General features: G+C 40.2%; 1 protein-coding gene across 5 annotated transcripts in view; it reads right to left on the minus strand.

Annotated features, from left to right (window-relative positions):
• NOX4 (NADPH oxidase 4) overlaps positions 1-21,266 on the minus strand; it is a 106,241-nt gene that overhangs the window by 12,378 nt on the left and 72,597 nt on the right. For all 5 annotated transcript variants that reach the window (XM_014877515.2, XM_014877511.2, XM_088159350.1 and 2 more), the window contains 4 exons: positions 6,587-6,706; positions 3,811-3,919; positions 3,197-3,265; positions 1,025-1,125 (listed from right to left, as the gene is read on the minus strand). In XM_014877515.2, the coding sequence (XP_014733001.2) occupies positions 1,025-1,125; positions 3,197-3,265; positions 3,811-3,919; positions 6,587-6,706 (399 nt within the window). The remainder of the gene's footprint in view (positions 1-1,024; positions 1,126-3,196; positions 3,266-3,810; positions 3,920-6,586; positions 6,707-21,266) is intronic.

Below are 21,266 nucleotides of genomic sequence, written 5' to 3' on the forward strand. Positions count from 1 at the left end.
TCTCTGAACTCTCTATCCTTTCTTCCCCATGGTTCTTTGCTCTAAAGCCCTTCTCTAAGTGTGAAAATTCTACTAGAGACGCAGCAGCCTTTGGGGCATCCTGCTCACAGCATCCTCTATGACCTGAATCCAAGACCAGTATTGCCAGCAGCTCGCACTGCCCACAGTGACACATTTGGCACTCAGCATTTCTCAAGAGCCAGGGCTCAGTGTTCCCTAGCCTCAGAAGAGAGGAGTCAACAAGCCACGAGCAGATTTCACTTTGCAAATGCAAGAGAGGACAAGAAGTTCTTGAGGAAAAGTTCTGCAGAGAACCTCTCAACCTGATGCACTGAATTAATATCAACAGCTACTCAGGGAGGTTTGCTCCCACACCATTGACTTTGCCAGAAGTGGATTAGGGAAGATTGGCACAGTCCCTTCCTCCAGATCACCTTTGGAGGCAATAAACTGCCAGCAGTGGGTAAAATATCCAACCAACAAAGTTGGATCTGGACAAAGCATTCCATATGCATTTCCTCTCTGGTTTCCACTTGTCTTGTTTCAGACCATAATGTGCTTCCCCAGCACAGTAAAAAGACATAGCCAGGTTTTAACAGAGAAAAAAAATAGCTAGAAATACCCAAAGATAATAAACCTTCTGAATAAAAACAATACAGGTAATTCAAATTATTTCTTGTGAATTCTATTTGTAAACTAGCATTACGAATCATGAATTAACAATTTTAAGAAATGTAACTTTATATAAAAAAAAACAGCATATGTTGAAAGCAAGACATTGCCACAGACAAGAACACACGTAATCTCTGTGCAGTGAGATGGAAATCTGCTACTTTTGTTTTCTGAGCCACTGAACATCTCAGCTGCATGAAAAGCTGAACTGCTCTGAGCATAAAGAATGTTTCAGTTTGTATAGGCTATCTCTCAGCAAGACAAACCCAGAAATATTTTCATACAAACATAGCTAGAAACAGATTTGCCCAGCCATTGAACTGTGGCATCCTTCAAGTGGATGAGCACTTACCTCCTATTGCACTTTGCTATGTCATCAAACAGGAGCTTCCACCGGGGTCGTCCAATCAAAAGCCTCGAGTTTAAAGCCTGATATTTTTCACCAATTATTTTCTGCAAGAAACAAAAAACTCCATCATTCTGCATGATCTGAAAATTGCCTCATATCACCCAGGGCTCCCATTTCTGCTACTGGCTGACTTGCCAGAGTGCTGAGGTGTAAAACCTGAGCCCAAGCATCAAACAGTTGTGATGAGAACTGCAGCCATTTTATGCACCAATACCTCTGCTCAGTACCTTTTCAATGGCTCTCCTTGGTGTTCATTATACATTGTCCTTATGCAGCTGCTCATTAATTTCCACATTACTTTTAAACCAATTTATTTAAGCCATAAAACAATAACCATACTCCTACTTCTCATTCCCACACTGGCTTTTAATGCTAAGCTGGAAGAAATGCTGCTGATGCAAAAATCATGTTTCTGTCTGAAGTATTTTCTAAAACTTTGTACAAGCAACTATTAAGATTACTAGGTCTGAAAAAGTAACAGGGGAAATCTTACTTTTCTCCCTGAGAGTAGTTTGCCAGCTGTTTTGAGCTGCTGTAACAGCAGAAAGCAGCCAAAACTGCTCCCCAGATGGAACCCACTCCATTCCAGAATGCTAACTCACCAGCATTTTGATAAGGTGAAATGCCCTCCCATTGCAGGGCACAACCCTGGGTTTGCTGTCCTAGCACAACAGCAAGAGGCAGAGAGTTACACATTATCTAGGCTCCCACATTCCCTCCCTCGCTGAACAACCCAATGCTCACACCAATGCAAACACAGCCCTGGCCAGCTCAGCCTCCTTTGGGCTTTTATAGACAAGAGGCACTTGCTGCAGAGTGGGCTCTTACCACACAGGCACAAGGGCTTCTCACAAAGGGAGCACGAAGCTCAACTGCCCAAATTTTGGCAGCAGTCAGCACTTTGCACTAACATCAGTGAACACACCACCTGTATGGCCATGGAGACTTAACTCCTCCTTGAGCAATTATGAGCAGCATTGTGCTTCATGGCAGTTTTGTTCAACAGCCACAAAAAAAACTGACTTCAAAGAAGGGCTTCAACTAGAAAGCTGACTTAAATAAATTCAGCAGCTGCTTAATTAGTATCATTATGCAGCATTAGTACACTACATAGTATCAGAAAACTCTCTTTGAATTGACTATTATTTCACTTTCCCCACTTCATTGCATTGCAGTCCCACTTCAGGTTTTAATTTTAACCTAACAATTACACACCAAGTTCATCAATTAGGCATTTTCAAGCATTCCATTTCCATCAACATATGTTGTCCAGGCATTACATTTGTCATAGTCATAACTATTGCAGCTATCACATCATTTAAACTACAGGATTGTGCTCCTACCAGAGTTGTGAATGTTATGCTATCTCCACCTGATAACAGGCAGAGCAAAATCCTTTGGGCATGGTTTTTCAATGCATTTCATGTTTTGCAGTAATTGTTAGGCTTGGCTCTAGGCCTCCCATAGTCAATGGAAAGCTTCCTGACATGGCACAGTAAAGACTTGTACCTAGGCTTATGTGCTAAATAATGTAAAATGAAGATTGCAAGCATAAATAGTTACAGGAGATGCCAAGAGTTGGGGAAATAGCCCAGCCTTAGCATTGCCAAAACATGTCAATTGACAGGTCAGTATAATTTCCAGCCTTACACATCAAGAAATTTCTACCTTTCATCTATATATGAGAAATTGAAATAAAAAGCTTTTAAAAATAGCTAGTTCCTTTCAAAATATATATGGAAAAAGAAGATTTGAGCTTGCAAGTTCCTAGAACTATTCTGGTTTGGTTCTTAGCCCAGAAACAATGCAGATTTCCCATCAAACACAGCCAACTGTCTGGTCTGTGGCCTGGCCTGGAAGGACCTTGTTCCTAGAAAAGGAAGATATGGATTTCTGCCCACACCTAATCAAGTCAAGGGTACTGCACTAGACTCTCTTAATGCTGTGGGGATGAACTGGCTCTCTTGCTCTATTAATGAATCAGTCACCCGAGTTTATGGCCTCATCTCCTGTTTTTACCATCTGCAGAAATCCCCTTCTGCCTTTGACTGACAGTTTGCATTGCCTATTACTCCAAGGTCTAGTTTAGTTTACAAACAACATTTGGCCACCTACCTGTATTCCATCTGCTTGACTGAGGTACAGCTGGATATTTATATAGTCTGGCCGATTCTCCTGCCAAAGCTGGGAGGATGATAAAAACAGCTAGTGAAATAATATTCTTTTTCTGAATGTAAGTGTAAAGTCACTTGTGCCTACTATGCTGAGGGACATGGGTTTCAGCATCAGTGAAGTAAGCTTCTTAATGAAGAGGATGTGCTTGCATAGCACATCATGCTGTGTAAAAAAATATTATTTTAGGCAGCTACATGGTTCTTAAAGTACATTTGAAATTGCAAATCCCACTCCCTTCTCAATCTGCCTACTAGCCAAACGACTAAAGGCCACTCAAGGCTTCCCATACTACATGTGCTCCTACTTCTATTTCATAAAGCAGTCTGGTCACAGGTAAGTGTTCAGGCTACTGGAACGTGGCAACACTGGTGATGGATACTCAAACTGGTTTGTGCAGCTCCAAGAATAAATGAAGCCTGGATCAGGCAGCCCAAGCTACTGCTGGAGCTCACTCGTTTTGAGCAAGGCTGCCATTCCCTACAGAATGCCAGGTGTCTGGTGTGGGCATACTTTGCATTTAAGTTGTCAGGATCCCTCCAAAGAACACCCATTACCTTGTTATGCAACATGCAGAGCAGATCTGCAAACCAGCGGAAAGACTCAATGTCCCTGCACACCCAGATGAAGTAGAGTCTTCTGAGCTTGTAGCATTTCCAGCCATCACTTGAAAATAAAACGTGTGGGTAGTTAAAAATTGTAATTTAAAAAGGAAACACTAATTAGGATGCTTTATATTTATTAATGGAAACATGAATTTCCTTTAGAAGCTAACTGCTAAGTTGCTCTTCAAGCTATGATACATCAGACACTGAACTGACCAGCACAGCCTATTTAGATTATCCTGAGAATACTAAATATCTAGCACAGAGCTAACAGCCATCAGAGACACTGCTTCCAAGCTAGGAAGCTGTCAGCTATGCAAAAGATTTGGGCAGCAAATATGGATTCATGTATCATCATCAAACTTTTATTTCAAAGCAAAGTAGACATTCTAAGTTAAAGTGTACTATGTCAATGCTTTGTTAGGTTTATAAAGAGGCCCATAAGTGGAAAATATTGACAAATTCAATAACGTCAGGACTTAATTTTGCCTTTCTATGTGAAAAGCTCTGGTTGATTTTAATTAATACTGCAGCAAAATCACAAAGACCAAATCAAATCAGAGCTCCATTGTATTAGGGAGCTGTGTGACATATTAAAGAGCTCAGAAAATGCTAGTGGATGAAATGCAGCCATGGGCAGATTCTGGCATTGCATTTAGAAAAATAGGACTCTCGTGTCAGATTTCTAATTCAATTAAAACACAATTAAGTACAAAGGAAAGATTTGACAGAAGGAAAATAGAAATAAAAATATCCTGATAATGAGTTCAAATAAAGCACAAGTATTCTGGAAGCATTTTCTTAGTCAACACTGCTTTTTGTTGTTCTGATCACTGAAATGGCCAGTGCAGAGTTTCCTCCTTTTCCTCCTAGAATGATTTTCAGATAGAGAAGGCCATAGCCTGTTCACTTAAAAGCCAACCTGGGAGCCAAGTCTGGTCTGAAGTTTCCTGATACATTCACCACACCCACTGTACCTTATTCCAAACTCTTGAGTTGCTGGCATATCCAGCAAGGATATAAGGTAAATACATACTATAAGATACTATAATAGGTAGGATTTTCTGATACTATAGGTAAGATGTCCAACCAGTGTCTTGTCTTCCCATACCCCCATCTTGAGGAGCAAGGATGGAGACATCAGCAGCACCTCAGCAGCATGTTGAACTGAGAACTCACCTTTCATGAAAACTACCCAGAGAGAGCAAAAAAAGTGCTTTCAGACTGGGAAGCACAGTGTCTTTCAAGTCCTGATTTCCAATTTTTTATTTGTTAGCTGCTGACTTTCCAAACAAGATTTCCTTGCTCTCTTTCTGACTGCCTAGACTAAGACAAGCACTTAGGAAGGGTCACAATCTGGTCAGATATGACAAGAACTATAAGCAGTAGCAAGAAAAATAAGTGCCTTTCACGATAAAAAGGATAAAAGAAGAGAAAAATGCAAGGCATTTTGCATTGAAATGCCCCAGTTCAGTAACAAAACACCACTCTTGGTGATGAAACACTGCAGCCAGACAAAGAGACTGGACTGCAAGACTTCAGCAAACAAATCCATTGGATTTAAAATATACCCTGTTGGGTATACCTCCAACAGGATAAATTGTTTGGGAAAGGTGCAATCCCCATTTACACCCACGTGTATGTAATATTTCTTGCATGCTTCTGTGTTACACTGCCCATAACAGCCATTATTTACAGACTCTCGTGCATAAAAGCCTCTAGCTTTCCATAAAGTACATTATAATTTATTAAAATAGGGCACAGGGTTCAACAGCTAAGTGGAAGGAAGGGCAGGGGCATGAACCAAATTATGTACATACAACAGGAAAACAGCAGAGCAGGAAAGAAGATTTCAAGGACAGGCTTTGGATCTCTCCTAGACCTGCGTGTCCTTGACACAACAGGACTAGCCTGGCTGCTCTGCAGCGCTGGCACCATCAGGCAGTGTGCATGTTCACACCTGCCAATATCTGCTTCCCAGCCAGGGCAAAGACACGGGCAGATCAGCCACTAAACCAGTGCCTTGTTGATGTTTAAATACTGAGGAGGGAAGCAGACTAAGACTGTTACTTTTTCCCAGAATGACTCCCTTGTATATTGTACATTGCACAAGGGGAAGAGTGGCTACAAAGGCAGGTTATGGAACTAGCTCCTTGGAAGTCAATTTATGGCTTTATGCAGATAAATGGACATTGCAAAATCCTTTGGACACTACCATTTTCTTGCAGTGTCTGTGCAAATTCTTACAGCCTTGAATAACAACACACTGATAGAGGCAAACATCTAATTACCTGCTGCTGGCCCATCTTTGTGCTCTGTGACATTTTGGCTAAACACTATCAAGGATAATCCATCACAAGGAAAACAGTCATTTCATCCACCTGAGCCCAGGGCTTTCAGTAAAAACGTACCCTGGTTTTGAGAGGGTGATCTATATCCTCTCAAGAAAAGAAAATGAGGGAGCCCAAGAAGGTCTTTGCTGGAAGGATACAAAGGCTGGTGACACTGTCCCAGTTCAGGTGCATCTCTGGCACATCTCTGCCACAACTCTTTGGGTTAAAGAGCTGGTATGAGAGGAATTATGTCCTTTAGGGACATAACTAGTCCTCTACATCTTTTCAAGGAATCATTCACTTATGCCAGTGGAAGTTTTCTAAGACCCTCAAAGCCTTTCTGACACGCACTGCAAACTGGGGCGAAATGGCTTTAAAGGTTTAAGCTCACTTACAGCAGTGTGTTGAGCACAGATGCAAATGGTGTAACCCCAATACCTCCAGCCACGCAGAGGCTGACCTCGTAGTTCAGGGATTCCTCAAAGGGACTTCCAAAAGGTCCATCCACATACAGTCTGCATAAAGAGCAAAAAGCACACTTTTAGAGGAAGCTGGTAAGATGAGACAGAGGCGAAGAAAAACAAGCTGGAATTAAAACCCCACAAAGAATTTGTTTTAAATTTTTATTAGTCTTGGGATGCAGAATGTGAAAGTCTTCTTCCTGGAAAACTTTACATGGACAGAAATTAATGCACAGGTGGTAAGAAAAACTGTTATCTATAATCTCCTGGCATGTTCCATAATTAGACAAGCCATTTTTTAACTAAACAAGTGGAGGTGACTTCCTGTTTTGTCTGGTGTTAGAAGGCAAGGAAAGGGCTGTACTGGAAACAATGACTTGGTGGGTCATACTTAGGAAAGAAAGTAGTTTGGCTAGCCCTGCCTAGGAGGTTCATCTTATATATGTTTTCTGAAGAGAGAGAAAAACTGCCGAGCTTTCCCCCTTTAACTCATACCTATCATTATTATAATCATTTTGTCCGCTTGATTATACAGATTATTTAGGAGATTGTGTCCTATTTCCAAACCATTTTTAATACTTCAGATTCTACTGGATAGTACATTGACAATCTTTTAAAAGTTGGTTCTAGGTATTTTCAAAAGTTTGACCTCCTACAAGATCTGACAATCTGAGCAAGGTCACCCACAGCTCAAAATTTATGGCCTGTAAGATTTCATACACTCTATTCTACCTATGGAAAACCAACTGCATATCTTACCTCAGTAACAGATTCATGTTTAGAAACTGCTATAAAGATAACTTGAACAGGACATTGAACTTGAACAGGACTCAAGGGATATTCTGTGTATGAGTGACTCACTGGATCAGCACATTTTATTTAGGTAACTGCTGAATATAACCAAGTGTAGTGGGACCAGCACTGTGTGCAGCAGCTCAGTGAACAGTATTTGCCCACACGTGTGCTGACCAGACCAAGCTTTGCCCTGAGTCCATTAAAAATCTCCAACACACATCAGTTTCATGCACACACCCACACTGGTACTTATTGCACATACTCCACATCTAATGAAAGGGCCTAAGCTTCCTCTTCATAACAACAGCCAGAGAATTAAAGGCAGAGAAGACATCTCTTTTCCCAGACAAAGCCTTCCAAGTCTCATCTGATTAATTCCTTTGGAGAACTGGATTTTAGCCATAACTTAAGTTCTCAGTCTGATCTCATTTCTTCTAGTTTTGTGGTCTGACCCTTGGCATCATCTTACCAGTCAAGACAACATCTTGTCTGGGTGTCTTTGGCCAATACGGTCCTTTTTAGGAATATTTTTCCAGACCTCTGCTATTGTTGTTTGATGCCTCATATGTTAGGTTCCTTCTTCTGTGGTGTATTAATTGAACACAGATAACTACCAATTTTCTGATGGATCTGAAGGCTCGTCCTCATCTATCCTTAACTGTCTTACAAACTCCTTACTTGGTGTCCTTCTGGGAGAGAAATGGAGAAGACACTGGCCCAGCCACAGACAATATCAGAAGTCATTGGAAATGTTTTTAAGCAATCAAATTTCATAACTAAGCCATCTTCAACCTAAACATGCTTACTCTTATTTCTGTATTTATAGTCTCTACAGTATTCTAAAAACATTCCCTTGGAGAATCTCAAAGCTTTGCAATGTCAGGCATGTTAGTTCCAGCATGATGAGAATATTAGAAAAGTAAATTCACTCCTTACTTAGGACAGACATATTGTTTTACACAATGGGGCCAAGAAAACCTCAACTGGCCGTGTGCATACAATATAAACGGAACTTTAAGTATCTTCTCATTAAATGTTTCCTCTTACATAACCCTTTATACATTTACTTAACAAGGGTTTCTTTTCCACTAATGAAATTATACCACTGCTGGTGCAGAGTGCAGTAGCAGCTGCTTTAAGAGATCTAGAAGCTGCACTATTTTATGTAGGAGGTAAAGGCGCATCTCTTATTTAAATAAGCAACAGGGGAAATGTTGAGAAGCAGGTTGTAACACTGAAATAATCTGGTCCAAGGGATATTCTGAAAGAAGTCCACAAATGTTATGTGTCTCAGATGTATATGCAACAGATGTAGCAGAGATCTAATTTTGGGATGTCAGAGTATGTCAAACCAGAAAAAAAACCCAAAACAGCTAGATAACAAAGACCAGCAACCCTGTCAGTCCTGACATACCTCATACACATGTCACCCTAATCAGCCCACACCTAGCTGGTGAAATTTAGAGAATTGCTCTTAAAGGTATGAAGGGCAAAAGCACGGGACTGGGGGAAATTCCTTACATTCTGGACAAGGAACATTAACTTTCCTCTGGATACACAAAATTAAAGCCAACATTTTGAGTGAAAAACACAACTTAATGAAAAAAAACAACCAAAGAACATTTTTCCAGAAATTACCACAGTGGATGTGACAACAGTTATATACTGTAGGGGTGCCACTTAACATAACTGCACTACTTGAGGACTCCTGAATGTATGCATGTACGTCTGCAGAGGGATTAAGCAATTCCTGAAAGTCTGAGTGACTCTGAATAATATTGACATGATCAGGACTGGAAAAATGCAAAACTAGATCTGGTCACCAGAAACCAGTCAAGCATAGTACATGCCAGAAATTCAAGAAACAACCTGCAATTTAATATGCATTTTGGTCAGAATGATCCAGTTTGTGGTCCATTAGCCCCATCTGGCCTGCAAAATATTTCTATTTGCCCACTGTGTCTTCCTCTGAGGGAGTGAGGAGCAGTTGCTTGGATAGCAGATGCAGTCAGGGAAGCCAAGAGCCTCCTGCTGTGTCTGCATGTGGTCCAGCACAAAGCAGCCAGAAGTCACTGCTTCCAAGTGTGAAAAAGAGAAATGGGGGGAAACCTGCAGAAATATTGCTACTGCATTAACCCACTCCACCAGAGTGCCTGAAAAGACTGATTCCAAGCATAACATGATCTCCCTAGAAGATTTTGTTGGAGGTCATAAACATGCACTATTTAATCCCATTTTACTACAGGGATAATTTATAACTGAGACAAATGTGGACCTGATGCCTTAATGGCAGTGGCCATTTATCCTTTTCTTATTCAAGCCAGTGGAAGCAAGAAACCTCCTGATGCCATATCAAATGGCATGGGGTTGAACAGAGCAGTGATTCAGTCGTAGAATCTTCTGCAGAGATTATGCAATTTTTGTTTCCTGTCAACATGTTCCTACTTTCATTTGGTGGGATGGAAAACTTTTGCATAAAAGCAGTTCATTATTGAAAATGAAATATCACAGCACTCAATAAAAAGCCAAGGGGGGTAAGATGACTTTTTGCTTCTTGAGCTGTGGCCCAGATATATCACACTATGCTATGCTCTCCTATCCCCCCAGCTTTCATTTAATTAACATGAAGAAAGGGAATGGAATTTTACTAAAAGTTTAGAAATTGCCCCTTCAGGCAAACTAATTCAAATAACAAGTAGTTCTTTTCACATATATTCACTTCCAGTCTTAGAAGTGCTCTTGCTTATTATTGTGGGACAATCTTTTTAGCTTAGAAAGAGAAAAAAAAGCTCTTCAAAATAGAATATATCGCAAAAAATAGCAGAGCACATTATTAAAAAGCATCTTATAGATATTTTCTGTTTAAAGCACACTCCCATTCTACAGTGCAGTGCTACCAAAATAGCCCAACAAGCACTAAACCAGCTTGTTCCAATGCTGGGTAATGCCACTGCACTAACATGGGGCTGCCCCTAAACTGAGGGACACTGTCTCAGGGACACAGGCAGCTGTACTACTTTTGAGATCCAAGTCATTATTTTCCATTAGGAACTGCATAGATACCTGCTCACATCTCTTGGACTTGGCTGTCAGTGCCATGCTTTACTTCAGGGTGTAGGAGCCCTTAAAAAAGATAATACTTTGATTGTGCTTCACAATCCAACAGTAAATGATGTTATCACTTTTTTTTCTAGGCTCTCTGGGAGCTACTGTAAGACATTATCTGGGATATTAGTGGAATAACAGATGGATAGGGGAGTTAAATCAAGAGCTCGTAGGAAATTTTAATTAAAGCAGTATCATCATCTGCAAGCTGAAGAAAATGCCTGGATACAAAGTACTGCATAGAGCACAAAAAGTGAAATCCTAGTCTGACTGAAGTTTCAGGGAAGGATCTTACCAGAGTCAGCTGAAGAAGGATTTAAACCAGTAGCATGAGATTTTATATCCTTGGTATTCAGTTCTTACTAAGATCCATGTGTAGGTATCTTTGTGTGAGCACACTAAGTTCTGGCTACAGTCACAAGACACAGTCAATAAAGCTAAGGGAGCTGAATCTCTCCCCTGATTCCTTATAAAAACATCATTGACATTCTCCAAAATCATAATAAAATCAACTAGACAACCCTTTCTCCCATGCTTGTTCTTCTCTTGTACTTGTCCTACCAAAACCACATCTCTGAACTGATGGATTCAGCCTGAGAACTCCAAGTAATTGACTGTCTGATGCTGAAGAAGTTTCCTTATGTTCTTCTGCTGCTCTAACTCTGCTGCACCAGAGAGATGCATTCACCTCTCTCTGATAACCCACAATATCAGCTTCCACCCCCACATGACAAATATTCAAACAAGTGCCTCCATGTTCCTCCCACATTTTCCTTCTTGCCTGGGAGGGAATCTCAGTAAACATCTGCAGAGCGATTTCATTATCTCCCTTAAAATTCCTTCTTAAGACTCCTCTTTCCTCTGATAGCTGAAAAACCAGGCTGATGTGCTCACTGTAGCTCAGTCACATTCTGGATCAGTACTGTCTTACTGTTTCCTCGAGTTTTGCTGTCTGACTGTATCCATCTGTTGCCTGCTGTTTCTCCAGTTTCAGTTGGTTTGTGTCTCTGCTGTGTGGCTCTGTCTATCAGAATGGCTTCCTGATGCATGACTCCTTCTTCAGGGCATCAGCAAAACAGACATCAGAGAAGGATTGCTGGAAGCCATCCACATCTGAAACTAGCGTCAGAGACAATCTTTCATAGCTTGCAGAAAGCAAAATGGACTACTGCACTGTTCTAGAACATTTTGGAGTCCAAGGCTCAATTCACATTTTTCGGTAAAAGCCTAGCTACAGCAAACTATGTGATTTTTCAAAGAAGCTGCATTACATACTATCAAAGATTTTAAAATATTTTCTGCAGCAAAAATCAGGACAGCCATTTCATTTTATGAAGTCAACATACAATATTTCACGTAATTATTTAAGACTCAATTTTTACGTGTACACTCCAACACTTTTACCAAGGGGATTGTGATTATTGAGAGCATTTCAGTACTAATAGCCTATTACAAAAGAACCACTAGTGAACAAAGCATGCCATCCTTGGCATTTATGGATTTCTAAAACTACAACAGCTTTTCAAGGTTTAAAAGTGTCACAAAATGTGACATCTGGCACGTGTGATCAGAGATTCCCATGTGTTCTCCTGACACTGTGAAGGATGATGTTTCCATTAAAGAAATCAGCAGCCCCTTAGACAAGTAAGCTTGCAAAACTCAGTGGGTCCAATTAAATTTATATACTATTTTGTGCAAGATTGCAAAGGGTTAAGATTCTAATTCAGGTCTCAATAGCCATCCTCTCCTGATTTTTTTAAACTGCTTGAATTTAATTTCTGGTTGATTATTCACATTTTTTTTCCTTACAACTTCAAACATATTCTTACAGTATGTACTAGAGCTTGCAGAAAATTCTTCCTCTTTTCTATCGAAGCTGATTCCCTGATCAGCTAGTGAAATATCTGATTATAACAACATGGATGGCTCAAAAAACTATAGAATCAATTAGCACCAAATTTTCTTCAAATAGAAACCTGCTAAACCATTATTCTTTTTAGAATCCTGTAAGAACCATCAGTTCTAATACCTCTCAGTTTCACTTATTTCTCTCTGAGCAGAACAAAACAAAATCACCTTTTTTCAGCTTTTTGTACTCGCAAGGGCATACAGGTAACTAAAGAAGAATTTCCAGCTCTACAGCATCCTTAGCAAGACTAAGTATGTTGAAGGCATGATGATACGGGTAAGAAAGTGGAACAGCTGAGCAGGCACCTGTATTTTCATGGATAATGCTCCTCCTGTAAATCACAAACTGAGATTTGTGGTTTTCTATGACACCCAGTGCAGGCTTGAGAAGATTCCACTGGAATGGGCTGGAAAACTACAGCAGCAGAAGTTGTTCAATTACCTTTTGGGAGCTGGACTTGTAACAGAGGAATGAGAAGGAGGATAGAAGAAGAAAAGAACCTCCTAACTGTGAATGAGAAGTTCAAAAAAGCATGGAGATTGAACTACCACTGATGGCAACAGAGAACAGACTTGCACCTCTGGCAGACACCCTTATAAACACGGCTCTTCCTTGTTCATGACTCCCACAGTAATCCAAAAGCAACCTCTCAGCCCAAGTTAATTTCCCTCAGAACGGAATAAAATTATCTAAATATTGCCTGAAGTATTATGGAGAACCCATATTTCTGACTACTCATTGCTGACTATTACAGGAGAGAAGCCAGTTTAAACCACTTGCTCCATTAAAAAGTCTGTAAAATTACTATGAGAACTAAAATCAAATATAATTATAAATGGAGGGAACTTTGTTCTCTGAAAGTACATGTACTTTCTGTACCAAATTTTTGGGTCAATATTCTTAATTAATGTTCCATTAATTCTTCTCCATGGCAACCTTCTAAAGGTCATTTTTATAAAATGTTCTCAAAATGTATTCCTTTGATTAAAGAAAACACAATTTCATTTTATTATAACAAGAAATCCTGCTGTACACCTTTTTCCTTACCAATTTCAATTTCTATTTTGTGAAGTGCCTTTCCTCTCTATAAACTTGTGTCCTATCAATTTTGCCTGAGGTAATCAAGAAAAATTAGAAGAAGAGCATTTGTAATGACTGCACCACCTATTGTATCTCGCTTTTTGAAAATTTATTCATTATATCATTAAGTGATAAAATGCTGCAGACCAGCAACCACAATGAAGTAGAATGTGCTGGCCATATTTGTCCACAACCCATTCACTGACATAGTAGTTATCTGCTTATCTCACTGCAAACTGTATTTCTGCTTTAGAGTAATCCACTTCCATATTTGATCTTTGGTCTCTTTCAATATTTACAGGAACCTTTCTGTTGCCTATACTGCTGCCTTTGGTGGTCACCTCAGAGGTGATGCCATCTAACAGATGGCATGGAAGTAATGCCAATATTAGTCCTCTTCCTTGCTTGGTAAATGATACTCACTGAGACAGGATATGCCATGTGCCCACACCAGTGGGAATAACTGCAGCATCAGTTTCTGTAGCAGCCTGGAAGGCAAGGTGGCTAACGTTCATGTCACAAACAGCAACAGCTGGATGGACAGCTGTGGAGCCAAACAAGGACACCGGGTAGCAACAGCCAAGCATTGTCTGCAATAACACACTGTGAGAAAGAACAGGATGTGGCTGGAGAAGGGGCCATACAGATGCAGGGCAGCACTTTCCTGGGACAAACATCCTTGTTCTGGCTCCTGGAGAAGGGCACAACACAGTACAAGTACAGGAGTGAGGTCAGAAAGCTGGAATGGAATGTAGGGGGGGATCAAGACCACCAAAGACCTCTGACCACTTTCTAAACTGATACTGCATACTGATGCGACCACATTGCAGAATTCAGATGCTGTTTCAAGTTTTTTTCATATCTAATTATTACATATGAACCAGCACTGGAAGTCTAGCACAGTTCCCTCAAGCCAGGGTTTGGGTAGTATTTTCAATTGAAGTAAGAATGGGAACTACATGGGAGTTTAGGAGTCCCTTGGCAACTCCTTTCCAGTTACAAATATACCCAGGAGAGATATTATACCAAAGGGCAAAATACTTCTTTGGATAGAGTAGGCTGGGAAAAAAGGAGAACACATCCACATTCCTGTAGGCTTTCCCAGTCAAGCTCCAGTACACCTTAGGGATGGAGAAAGAAAAATTGGCTTCTGCCCACAAATCACAAGAATGACAAAGTGCAGGATTTGAAATCCTAGCTAGGTATCTGCAGAAACAAAAGGGGAGAAGTAGCTGACTGAAGTGCTGGCAGATACAGCTGGCAGCAGATCAATCTGAAGACAAGGATAGGAATATCATAGTTCTCTCCAAAGTCAGCCCACTCTGGCTCTTTGGACTGGATTAAGTAGAGGTGAAGAATTCAAAATTAAGACAATATAAAGAAAAAACACAGAGAGGCAAATATCATAACAAATTCTGAAGTTGGAATGAAGCAGTTACTCTTGAAATAAAATGGGATCCTCAATACCTGATAAACCTAAACACAAATATGCTATGTAAAATGCCATAAACCCCCTAGAAAAAATTGTCATGTCTCACTGCTGACTCTTTTCTGTCTTAGGACTTACATTGGGTAAACTAAGTGACTTTTTCCAGTCACAAGCCCATCTTTTATCTGGAAAACTCTCTTTGAAAAAAAAAAGCTTCTCAGCTAGACTTCCTTTAAGGAAAGATGTTCTCAATGATCTTCATATCCTGTACAGGCCAGTGATTGTGCCTACAGGATTAAGTTTCCTTTGGGGCAGCTTCATAAAGCAACTCATTACTGGCTTGGGGTCTGTAAAATATCTTTGCTTGAATTTAGCTGCCAGAAAGCCTAGAAAGAAATTCTCTAACTATTCCTCTGACAGTTGAAGAGAGAGGTCTGCAAGATAGTGATAATGCAACTTCAGATGGCTTCCAGATGTTCAGCGATGGTCAGACAAGTTCATTTCCTTAGGCAGAGAATCTCTTATCTGGAAGGAGATACAGAAAATTGGCAAGGCTAAAATGTAAAGAAAGAACACCTGCCCAGCAGCAGAGTGAACCATACACAGTTGGAATAAAATGGCAGACTAAGGATGAGATCACCCACCTTGGAGCAGGAATTTCTGAAGTCAACAGAAGCCTACAGATGAGTCTGCACATAGATTCATTGGCAGAAGCTTATCATCTACCAGAAAATATACTGCATTACATCATAGATGAGCTCAATGCAGTCCTGACTATCTTGACCTCCTCTTTGTTTTTCTCTGACTATGCTCCAACTTCTTATTTCCAGTTCTGTTTTTTAGAGTGAATGGCCTATTATTGTCTGCAGTGTTCCAGTTTCAGTCCTGCCAAGGCCCTGTACAATGACATTATTGTTCATAGGTGGCAGTGCCACTGCTATTACCTTTCTAGTCATACAAAGATGCCTCTGTGCAGCTGCCTTGGGTTATTCAAAATAAAGAAATTTTTACCCCTTGAATTTTTAAATTCCTTCAAGCTCTTACCTTTCTATGTGCTCATATTAACAGAGCCTTACTTTTTAGCATTTCTCTACGAGTTACATTTCAGAAGCTTACAGAGAACAGATGATCCCAAATAAAACAGGTGAGTGACTTGATGAGAGACAGAGAGATATGGGACTAGTGTTTAATTACTGTAAAGACATAATTCTTTTCCTAATCCTTCCCACCCTCATTTTTCATAAATATCCTGAGGTCTACAACCCACTGGGTGTGAGACACTGCTGCAAGACAAGGTGACTGAACAGAACAGAACAGAGGCTGGGCATCACAGCAGAATGAATAGCTCTGTCACAGAGTCAGGGTCTAAGCCAAAGGAGCCTCTCCTGTAGGTTCAATATCAGTTCCTATGGACCAAGACCCCTGAAGTTGCTCTGCATAAATACAGAGAAACACCACTAGGGGTGACTGGTCCTGTCATTATACACATGAGACTTCTTGCACAAAATCAGTGTCCTGCACCTCCACACTGATCCCATCAGGTTCGTCATCATTGTGATATGCAGATCCCAGGACTGTCTCAGGTCTAACCTAAAATGACAGTTTTGACGAGACAGAGAGGAGGAGAAGCCCACACTTTCAATCCCATCTCCCATGCTTACACTGTCATTTCCAGAATGTCACTTACATTCTCAGTTAATGCTGTTTTGGTGAAACCAGAAAGCAACACATTCTCAGAACTCTCCTCCATGAGAGAGGGCATAGTTTAAGTTTAATTAGCTTAATGCTTAACTTTACTTGAGGCTGCACCTCAAATCCTGTGTTCAGTTTTGGGTCCCTCATTTAAAGAAAGACATTGAGCTGCTGGAATGAGTCCAGACAGACAAGGGCAATGAAGCTGATGAAGGGTCTGGAGTAAGTCCTATGAGGAGTGACTGAGGGAGCTGAGGAAAGGAAGCTCAGGAGGGACATTACCACTCTCTACAACTACCTGAAAGGAGGCTGCAGCCAGTCTCCTCCTAGGCAGCCAGCAACAGAACAAAAGGACATAGACTCAAGCTTTGTCAGGAGAGGTTCAGGTGGGACATGAGGAAGAATTCTTTCACTGAAAGGGTGATTAAGGGTGGAATGTGCTACCCAGGGAAGCAGTAGAGTCACCATCCCTGGAAGTGTTCAAAAAATAACTGTACAAGGCAACTTTAGTTGACTTAGTGATGTTTAGTCACAGGTTGGACTCGATCCTGGAGTCCAACCCTAATGATTCTATGATTCTAAGAGGTTTCACACTTTAATACACACAGACAAAGGGCTGTTATAAAGTATGAGCCTAACAATTTCCCCACCCCATGTCAGTCTTTCTTATTCAATGATTTCTCTTTTGATGAACTGTCTGACATTTCTGCCTATTCCAACTCATCTTCCTTTTTTCCATTCATCTCCTAAAATTTGCCAGATGATTCAGAAATTTCATTCCATCTGCTCTGATATACACTATCCTCCCTGGACCAATATCATCCAAGCATTTAATTAACTCAGTGTTTACATCTCCCTCCTTATCATTCATTATTTGATATATTGAAAGAATGCATCCCAAGATGAATTGCTCCCTATTTGATACCTTACTCATTTTTAAACTCTCTGCTTAAGAACTATTTGCTGCTTCCCACCTGTCAACATTGACTTTTTCTTCATTTAATACACTGTGCTATATTCTTATCTAGATAATACTTTGCTGAATTCTCTATAGAAAAAAAAATTGATTCTGGTACAAAACAAATGGTAAAAATGCCACTGAATTACATTATATCAGAATTTAGTTCTGCAGGAGCAAAAGGTGCATTATCAGGCAGAAATGCACTATAAAAGTAGATTAGCTTTAGTGGAACAGCTTTTTGTCATTTATCCTGCTCTGGTGCCTATGTCTGCAGGTTAAGACAACAGGACATGGGTAATACTGCGTGGATGAAATCCCAGCCGTCCAGGTTCTGTATATCTACTAAACCTTGTATTTTTAAGGCCTCACTCTTTATCCATCAGCTGTGATCAGTGATTTAGGTGTTCCACTACCACTTACTTTGCTTCTGTTTAAGGATTCCCTTAACAGCTGTAATTTAAACAAATTGTAAAGATGAAATTGGACAGATAGGTGAATACTTTCTGGTTGTTCCTCTCTGACATTCTTAAAATTGCATTAGTATTTTTCCTAATGGCTGCATATATCAACCATTCTCTAAACTACCACTGAACGTTTCTAACATCACTTCAACTACTGTGAAAGTGCCTAAAGATCCCTAATCAAAAGATACTTCCCCCTTGGCGTAGGAACTTTACAATGAGCAAAAAGAGAAAGGAGGAATGGTGCAGCTTAGGTGCTGTGCTGGGATTGACCCAGTCTCTGTCAAACTTTTCTTAGGAGAACATGGGAAAGTCAGCTTGACACTGTATAACAGTACCTACCTGTTAGAGAGAAATAGTTGGATTTCTCAGAGATGAGCATTGCAAAAACTACTTCATTAAAAGTTTGTGAGGCCCATAAATACCCTGCAATGGTGGTCATAAATCTCATCAATAAGTGGATCACAATCGTTAATGAGGAAGTAAAAGGAAAGGAGTACAACATTACACAAAGGAGTGTTTCTAGATTTTTGTTGCTTTACACTTTCCATCTGTCCAACTGATGGCTTTTATCTGCAGATCTGACCTGAGAGTTTAAAAAAGGGTAAGTAATAGCTTCATATGTCATTGGAAAAGCCTTGCCAAGACAAACAAATTTAAGAAAGGGTAAAGATGACTTTGGATAAAGCCACCATCCTTTTTATTTCCTTGTTACTCCTATTTCATCAGTTTAGTTAACCTTAGATGACAGTGTTCAAATACTTGAGTGCCCGGGGTGGTTTTTAACACAAGTGGCCCAATGACAGTAAAACCATACATGATTTAGAATTACTTTTGATATACATTTTTCTGTGAAGAAATTTAAATAATTTTCCTTGAAATTGCATTATTTGAGGAACCTTCAGTACAGAGATAAACAGACCCCAGACTCTGCAAAATTGAGACATTTCTGGTTTTTTAATAGATGCTAAATATTCCAGTCATGAGTCCTCTTGCTGGATATCATAAGAAGAACGAAACATGGGAACAAGCTAAACTTAATTGGCTCATAATTGCCAAAACATTTCTACATGGTGCAGATCCAATTCACTGGTGCCAAAATCTGAGTGCAGGGCCAAATAACTACAACCAAAGTTAATTTGGTGAGGGGGGTGCCTCTGACCACAAACAGCTGGCATAGCCAATGCAGACATAAATGGATTTCTTAAGTTCCAGTGGTGCTCTTAAGAGCTGCATGCAGCAAACCTGCTCTATTTTGCTATCAAATGACTGGAGAGAGACACATCAAATTTTGATAGCTCCTGTTTGCATGGCTTCTTTTAAGTGGATTCCTTAACTGTAGTACAAATATGCACCAATAAAAAAAGTTAACCATCAACCGTTACATATCCAGTACTGCCATCTAACAACAGAAAGGCAAAATATATATAGATATACACTAACTATGCTCTCAGACAGCAAGGCATGGCTACAGATGGAGAAGTGAAAGCTAGGAAAGTTCCCCATCTCACCTTGTGCTGACTGAAAAGAGGGAAGCAGGAGCTGAGCTCCAGGGACAACTCTTCTGCTTGGAATTAAAATGTTCAAGTGCCTAATGGAACCGTGTCTGAAAGAAGACTTTTAGATGCTGAACTCAGCCTGTTTTCTCATCAGGACACAGCAATTCACAAATAAATTGACAAGACATTCCTTCAACCCTCCTTCCTAGCACAAAACAGAGGGAGATGAGGCTGTCCATCAATACCAACATTGCTTGCCTGTCACAGAAGAGCAGTGCCCAGAGGCTCTCATTACAGCCTGTGTCACTGAACAAGCTCATTACATTTTGCTCTGCTGATCCCACAAGGTAAACCTGCTCTTTTGAATTAAAGAACCTTTCCCCATGTAACGTATGGACTGTGCACAAAACAGAAAGTTACATCTGACCTTCCCTTCCCTTCCCTTCCCTTCCCTTCCCTTCCCTTCCCTTCCCTTCCCTTCCCTTCCCTTCCCTTCCCACTATTCAGAAAATATTTTTTCCTTTTGCTTCAGTTCAGCAGCCATGTCTGACAGATGTGAGTCAAAGCAGAATTTCATGTTGTCTCCTTGAAACAAAACAGGGCTGACAGAGAGGCTGGCATGTAACAACTGCCCTTCACAGAAAATCTGCTCTTTCTGAATGGAAAGCAGCACAGCATTTCACTCTGGCATAATTTAAATATATAACCAATGACTATTACACTGGTTACAGACCAGCAGTGATCCTTCAGGACACCAGCACTCAGAAACACTGGCACAGACACTGAATTGCTCACTGCATCACCCTAATAAATAGATTTCGGTACTTGCTAGTCTTTCTTCCAACTTATACTAAAAAGTTAGGGAAAGCCTGGGTTCAGTTCACAGCTCCAGAGTTTACCTTATACCAGCTTGAATGAAGTGGCAGTTTCCTAGATTTGAGCAAAGTGAGTGGGATCTCTCCAACGCACTTCAAACTCTTACTCATGTAGTGATGTGCTGAAATCCCTTGATTCATGGTTCCCTTGAAAACTGCAGTGGCAGGAGATATTCTTGGTGTATTATTAGGAACAAAGAGTTTCATCTTCACAATACCCAAATGGCCAGAACATCAGGTTTGTGATTCCTTCGCATGATAACATTACCTCTACATGATTTGCCTTGTCCAAGTTGAAGCACAAGAAAATGGATGGCTCAGTTCTGCCACCGTTTCTTTGCTTGTTCTGGTAAAAGAGTACCACGTGATGGAAAAATTGTCAACAGGCACTTCCACTGCTGTATTTTTCCTAACAACATTAGGAAGTAAGGCACAGGAAAAAAAAGTACAAATTGCTTTCAAAAGTCTTTTGAGAAGCGATGCAAATACATTCATTTTGAGGAAATCACTGTAAGTGAATGTCTGCATTTCAAATATTGTTTAGGAAACTTCAGCTATCCATGCAAATAAGAGAATAATTTAATCTACTGTAAGACTCTCAAAATTGGTTCAATATAATAAAAATATTCTATCTGTTCAGGTGGTTTGTCTAAAACAGGAACTTATTAAACCTTAAGAATATTAGAAATCACCAAGATTAAGGTACCTAGAAAACCTATTTTAATCTTGAAGCCACAGTATACACTGAATGGAAATACAAAACTATAATATCCTTACATCATGATGGCACCATACCGAGCAAAAACAG

The sequence above is a fragment of the Sturnus vulgaris genome, chromosome 2 (assembly GCF_052056855.1).
Source record: "Sturnus vulgaris isolate bStuVul1 chromosome 2, bStuVul1.hap1, whole genome shotgun sequence".
NCBI classification, from domain to species: Eukaryota; Metazoa; Chordata; class Aves; order Passeriformes; family Sturnidae; genus Sturnus; species Sturnus vulgaris.